This window comes from Poecilia mexicana, unplaced genomic scaffold, assembly GCF_051168715.1.
Source record: "Poecilia mexicana isolate PSO_F unplaced genomic scaffold, ASM5116871v1 scaffold_20, whole genome shotgun sequence".
NCBI lineage: Eukaryota > Metazoa > Chordata > Actinopteri > Cyprinodontiformes > Poeciliidae > Poecilia > Poecilia mexicana.
Genome location: NW_028263389.1, coordinates 849922 through 856341, shown reverse-complemented (window position 1 = coordinate 856341; position 6420 = coordinate 849922). Strand labels below are relative to the sequence as shown.

The 6420-nt window shown below is 39.1% G+C and overlaps 1 protein-coding gene across 1 annotated transcript; it reads right to left on the bottom strand.

Annotated features, from left to right (window-relative positions):
• Window positions 1–1015: 1015 nt before the first annotated feature.
• Window positions 1016–5947, bottom strand: LOC106925313 (serine/threonine-protein kinase pim-2-like). The gene is made up of 9 exons (XM_088001610.1): window positions 5587–5947; window positions 4916–5260; window positions 3528–3638; window positions 3311–3405; window positions 2615–2662; window positions 1969–2178; window positions 1468–1645; window positions 1210–1380; window positions 1016–1107 (listed from the first exon to the last, which is right to left on the bottom strand). The coding sequence occupies exons 1-9, from the start codon at window positions 5639–5641 to the stop codon at window positions 1016–1018; spliced, it is 1305 nt and encodes a 434-aa protein (XP_087857736.1). The 5' UTR covers window positions 5642–5947.
• Window positions 5948–6420: the final 473 nt, after the last annotated feature.

Sequence of the window (6420 nt, the reverse complement as noted above, 5' to 3'; positions counted from 1 at the left end):
GCATTTTACTAGCATAAGACAATTGGACCAGAGGTGAGTGAACAGCAACAAAACCCCCCACCACTTCCACATGACTGATGTCGACCCCTCCTCCACCCCCAATGACCTACCCCACCCACCATGCAAGCAGCAACACTGGAAGCAGTTTCAACCCAGTATGGAACTTTGATAAAAGATAGCACAGTTAAAAAGATGCAACAAGAGTGTTGAGTGTTGCAATCCTGCCAACATGGCCAATATGTTGTGGACCTCAATCAAGGCACCATAGAGAACAATCCCAGAAAAACATACTTACACAGGCATAATGTACAAGCTTCATGTAACCGAATATGCAGAGTTTTTTTAGATTAGAGGGGATAAAACCGGTGCACCCGGAGAAAACCAAGAAAATCACAAGCTATTGTAGAATGGATGATTTCTAGAATTGAGGAGGAAGCCAAAGTAAACACAAAGTAAATGTCCTGATGAAAATTATAGATTTAGTTTCAACAAGAGCACTCAGAAAAAAGCAAAAGTCACAAATTAATCTTATGGATATTGTTTCCACAAGAAGAATACATACTGCTGGAGACTGGGACCAGACCCCCTCTCAAACCTGCAAGGAAGGAAGGAATGAAGGAAAGATGGAAGGAAGCAGGGAGGGAAGGAAGGAAAAAAGGAAGGTAAAGAGGGAGGAAGAAAGAAAGAAAAGAAGGAAGGAAGGAAGGAAGGAAGGAAGGAAGGAAGGAAGGAAGAAAGGAAGAAAGGAAGGAAGGAAGGAAGGAAGGAAGGAAGGAAGGAAGGAAGGAAGGAAGGAAGGAAGGAAGGAAGGAAGGAAGGAAGGAAGGAAGGAAGGAAGGAAGAAAGGAAGGAAGGAAGGAAGGAAGGAAGGAAGGAAGGAAGGAAGGAATTATTGTTTAGCCTTGACATATCGCCCACCCTCAACGTCAGAAAGGTTCAAATTTGAAAGTGAAGCATGCAGTAGATGTATGTATGTGTCCATAAACATATGTGTGTGTGCGCGTGTGTGTGTAAGCTACGAAAACCATGGGTGGCTCAGCAGCTGTTCCAGTGTGGGACGATCCTTAGGGTCAACCCTCAGACACTTTGTTAGAACATCCTGGCAGTCTGGAGGGTCAGAGGTCAAACAGCAACAATGAACAGAGCCAGAGGAACAAAACAAAACGACACAGAACAGAACAGTTAGCTATGCTGATAAGTTTGTCTCACTCTTGGAGAGCTTTTTACTGATCTTCAGCTTTTTTGAAAGGAAGCTGTGGGTGTTGAACCGAGTCATGTGGACCACCTCGAACAGCACCACACCCAGCTGCCACGCTGTCGTGGGTTCAGCACAGTAGTTTTTGTGCATGAACCAGTCCAGTGGAAGGTGTTCAGGAGTACCTTGAAGGGGTGTAAGAATCAAACAATCAGTAAGACGAAACAGCATTAATAAATGAGAAAGGGTCGGGTTCTATGGTCCAATCGTACCACACAGTAGTTCATGTTTTCTTCTGTCATCAAAGCAGCTTAAACCGAAATCTATCAGATAGACTTGTAGGCCTTCTGCAGTGGTCTCAATCAGGATATTTTCTACCTTAATGTCCCTATGGAAGATGTTTGCATTCTGAAGGTAGAGCGCTGCTTCCACTAGCTGTTTCAGTATGATCTAAAGGAAAAACATTGCATGGTCAAGAACAGTAGAGATATAGGTATAAGATACAGTGCCTTGTCTTCAGAATCTGCTGTCTGTTTTTTTTTTTTTTTTCACGTTTTCTCATTACAGCTACAAACTTCAGTGTATAGTACATGCTTCTCTGGGAGACAACATTCTCTTCATTAGTGGCTGCAGTCTTCCTGTGTATGCATAATAGCAACTCAAAGCTTTGCTTACTCTTCTTTGCCATCTGATGTATCAAACATCATGTTCAGGTTTTGGTATTTTATAGCCCAACCCTCTAAGCTACATCCAAACTCCGTCCAGCAGCTTACCTTGCCATCCTTTTCATTTAGACAACCTCCACGGTCTTTAAGATAGACTAGAAGGTCTTCAGCAAACATGGGCCTCTCCATCACTAAAATCAGCTCCTGATCCAGATCGTACCAGTCCAGCAGGGACACCATGGCCAATTGCGGCACTGTTGCAGTCCTCAGCTTCAACATGATTACAGCCTCCATGGCCAGCTCCCTGCCATTCTCATCCTGAAACATCCCAGCAAACAGGAGAAACCCACCATCAGAATCAGAGTGGCTTTACTGGCTAAGACTGTGCGCTTAAACAAATGATCTGACTTTGCTGTTCAAGTGTTCAAAGTGAACTTTAAGAGAAATATAAATCATGTACATGTATTTGTAGCCAACATTTTAGATGGATAGTTAAACACACAGATGGTTTGATGATACAGTGAAAAACTGCTTATATGGTACGGCTTGTAAGGTGTTCATTGTGTTCATCAGAGAAAAGAAATTCTTTCTCTGCTGTCTGGTTATTGCAAACAGTGTTCTGTAGCACCAACCAAGGTGAAAGTTTACTCTAAACACTTTGTGCCCAGAATGTGTGGGATATACAGAGATGTTAACTGCCCATCAGTAATCCACTAAGAAGAAGAAACACTGCTAGATGTTGTTGCTCACTTACCTTATGTTTGATGACCACGTTGTCTTTCGGTATGTGTTTGATAGCCACCTATAAGATAGCAACAAGATTTTGGTTATCATGTTAGAGATGCAATATTTATCAAGAGATATTTAGTACTTTCTAATGTTAGACTATGTAAATTTATCAGCAGTAGTTTTCTAAACACTTAAGTTAAAGTTGGTTGAGGTTGTTGTGTATGTCAATCCACCTCAGCTGTGACTTAATTGCATCAGGATGAGATTACCAGGATGCTAACTACGAGACTCAGAAACAGTTCAGAACCTACAAACTTTGATGCTTTTGTGTCACTAAAAGTAACAAAATCTAAAATTGTACTCCACTCTTGTTGGCTGATGAGTCTCACCCGATCAGACAAAATGATAAAGATGGTCAACTATACATCTTTCTTTTGGAAGAGAAAATAATGAACATAACAACAGTCTGTCATGAAACTGTACATGGTTAATGTCAATAAAAATAAAGCTGTATCCCACACATATGAACATTTTCAGTTTGAGTAATTTCTGTTGGGTAAAATCAGCTAAAAAAGACAGTCAGTCTGACTAGCTGTTAGCCTTCTACTACTGTGAGGACCTTACGTCTTCTCTACAAATGTTGACCCTTACTGGCTTAAAAATATTTATGAAGCAAGTGAACCTATGCATGTGTGTTTGCGCATTTGTGTGTACCACTTACAGGCAATTTACCCTCGACCCGATATCCAGCAAACACAGATCCAAAGCCTCCATCTCCCAGCTGATGCAGCTCGATATACTTTTCCTGGAATTCGGCTAAAGTTTCACAAAGCATCAGAATAAAACTCTGTTACTGTTATGGTACTTCAGATATCATTATCACCACACCTTAATTCTGTCTCGTGAATGCGTCTGTAACAAATCTACTTAACTCTGACCTCTTTGGGAATGCACTCTTTCTTCCTCCATCTTCATATTCTTCCTCTTTGGTGGATCCTCAAAGTCATTTGCCGGTATTGGACTGAAACTGGATGCTAAAAATGAGGGTAACCCAGAGAAATAATGTTAGCCTTTTAACATTTAGGTACGAAAAGAGAACAATGTCCCGATTGAAACATAAGGCTTAGGTTTTTTTTTTTACACATTTGTTCCATTTTCAGCTGGTGCGGTTCTCTTCCACACTGCACTCATTCAAACTAACTTTGAGAAACCTGTTTAATCCTCACCTGTGGTGGCGTTGCACCGACAACCAATGAAAGAAATGTCACTGAACACAACTTTTTTCTTCACAAAATGTAAACAAAACTGGAGTTGAGTCAGATTTTTCTTTGGTCTTTGGTAAAAGACCACAAGCCATTTCTCTTGCCAGCACTAGACTCATAAGTTTTTATTGGTTGTGATTACCCAGAATGCACTGCTTCCTACTTTTGGAGTGGTCTCTGGTCTGCTTGGTGTTCACATTCAAACTGCACCAGAGTTCACTTCAACCAATCTGAGGTTTTGTAGGCAAACCAAAGTTTGATTACGCATTCACACCTCCCCAAACAAACCGAACTTTGTACGGAATCGGACTGGAGTTGGATTGAAGCGGACTGAACAGGGCAGATGTGGATGTGGCTCATAAAGTTATCCTTACCTGCTGAACCTCTTGACATGTTAAGATCACTAACTTCAGTATATCTAATTAGATTTTTCTTCTGATGCACAACACAAGGAAGGGCATAAACTGAAAATGAAGTTTGGCGTGTGTTTGTATTCAGCCCTTGTGAGTCAATGTTTCCTATATGAACATCTAAAAAAAACACAAATATTGTGGAAAAAATAAAAATTTATCTATTCAATATGTATGTTTTTACTCTATGAACATTTTTGAGATGTTCTGGTAGAAGCAACTGTTTGTGAAAGTACAGCTGCATATCACATAGAATCACAATAAAAAAATCAAAGTTTCTTATTCTAATGTAAAATGTGTTTTATGGGTGTGAATGCTTTTACAATATACTGCAGTTTATTCTTTGTGATATTTTTACTCTCTTAAACTGTAACATGCTGAAGTTAACCGTCATCTGTTAGGACTGTTTTAGGAAACAGTCTTCAGTCAGAGGCTTCTTCAAATATGCTGTGATATGGACTGCTACAGGAGATCTTTCCTATCAACAGCCATCACATTAATTAACTTGTGTTAATTCATGTTTAATTAACATGAGTTACAACATTTAATTTCCTTTTGGGATCAATAAAGTATTTTTGAACTTGAATATGAATCCTAAAAATCATGCTGAGGATCTGAGTGTGAACTAACAATAGCTGCATCATAGCAGCCAACCTGAGCTGATGTCCAAAGAGGATGGAGGCTCTTTGGGTAGGACCCGCTGCAGGAGTCCCTTCTTCTTCTTGGCCAGTGGTGAAGATTCCTCTGCCTCCTTTGTGGTCTTACTCCTCCGTCTCCGCTTGGTTCTGATCGGGTCCTGGCAGCTTGTGGAGGCTCCAGACATCTGAGGAACCATGATCCGTCTTCTGGAGGTCTCATCTGCAACTTTTTTCCTTTTCCTTGGTCTGCTGTACTCAGCAGACTCTGTGCTTGGTGGCGTCATGCTGCTATTGCCCTCTAAAGTGAGAGAGACATCAGGAAAATAATGTGGTTTTCTTTTTTTGTTATTAGTCAAAAATGTAGTATTTACAGTATGTCACCTCACAGACTGATCTCTAATCAGGGACTTTATTACACAAACTATTGAATGTTGTCACCAAAACATATGTTTCTGGGTGAAACTATCACAGACTCACACACCCTAATGTTCCCAACAGTAAACAAGTCAGTAGCAGAAATCCTTAATGATAAAAACTCTAAATCTTTTAAGTACACATAGATCAGTGTCTAAAATGAAAAAAAAAAAACAAAAAAAAAACTATTAAATCCACATTAATTTCTCTCACAAAAACTGCAACATGAACCATTTGTTGTTCATTTTTACTGAAACTCATGAACTCAGTTACCTCGTTGTCTCCTGAGGGCCGGCGTTTTTCCTTTCCTTTTACGTTCTTTGACCATCTTTTTATTCTTTTCTAGACTTCAGTGTCGATCTTCACCTACAAGTGTTGTCAGTGTTAACTCTCGTAGTTATGTCTCACTCTGTCAGAGATTTCAGACAGACTGAGCTCAAATAGAATATTGGGTTCTGACACCAACCGATGTGACATCAAAAATAACATTCCAAGTTTGGTCATAAATGTTAGAATGGAGGTGATGTTGCCTAGCAGCCCTCTGAATTAAAAAAAAAATAAATAAATTTTAAAAAATCCCAAAAATCAAATATTCAGTGCCAGATTTTGAGTAATGAATCCCAAATGTTGGAGCCACACATGGAACTTATTTTTTATTTGCTCCAAAAACTAAAAAGAGCTTTAACAACTGTTTTTGACTTCATATAAAAGTCAAAAACATTTAAACATTTATTTAAATAAATCACAAATGTTTTGCTCATTTTGAATTATGATTCAAGTTTTTTCCATAACCTTTTTTAAAATTAGATTTAGGAAGAATGTAATATATCAAAGCATTACACAGCATTGTATTTGATTTTCAAAATACTATTTCACTTCTTCTTCTGTTGTGATTTTTGTTTATTATATACCCATAGCTCAATGATTTTGCTTTATGTCATATTTTACCAGAACTGTTCAGTGTGTGACAGTCTGAACTGCAGGTTGACCAGGGAGGAACATATGAAGGATATAATGATTAGAATCTGTCAATGAAGAATTTCCACCACAGATGAGCATCTCTTAATTTTTTCATGTGTCCTGTTGCAGCATTTTAGACATGCTATA

Bases quoted from the DNA above. Each gene is read 5' to 3' on its own strand.
- LOC106925313 (XM_088001610.1), bottom strand. From the start codon at position 5,641: ATGGTCAAAGAACGTAAAAGGAAAGGAAAAACGCCGGCCCTCAGGAGA. The intron at 2,179-2,614 runs GTAAGTGAGCAA...GGGATGTTTCAG, and splicing joins ACGTGGTCATCAAACATAAG to GATGAGAATGGCAGGGAGCT. The intron at 1,108-1,209 runs GTGAGACAAACT...CTGACCCTCCAG, and splicing joins CAGTAAAAAGCTCTCCAAGA to ACTGCCAGGATGTTCTAACA.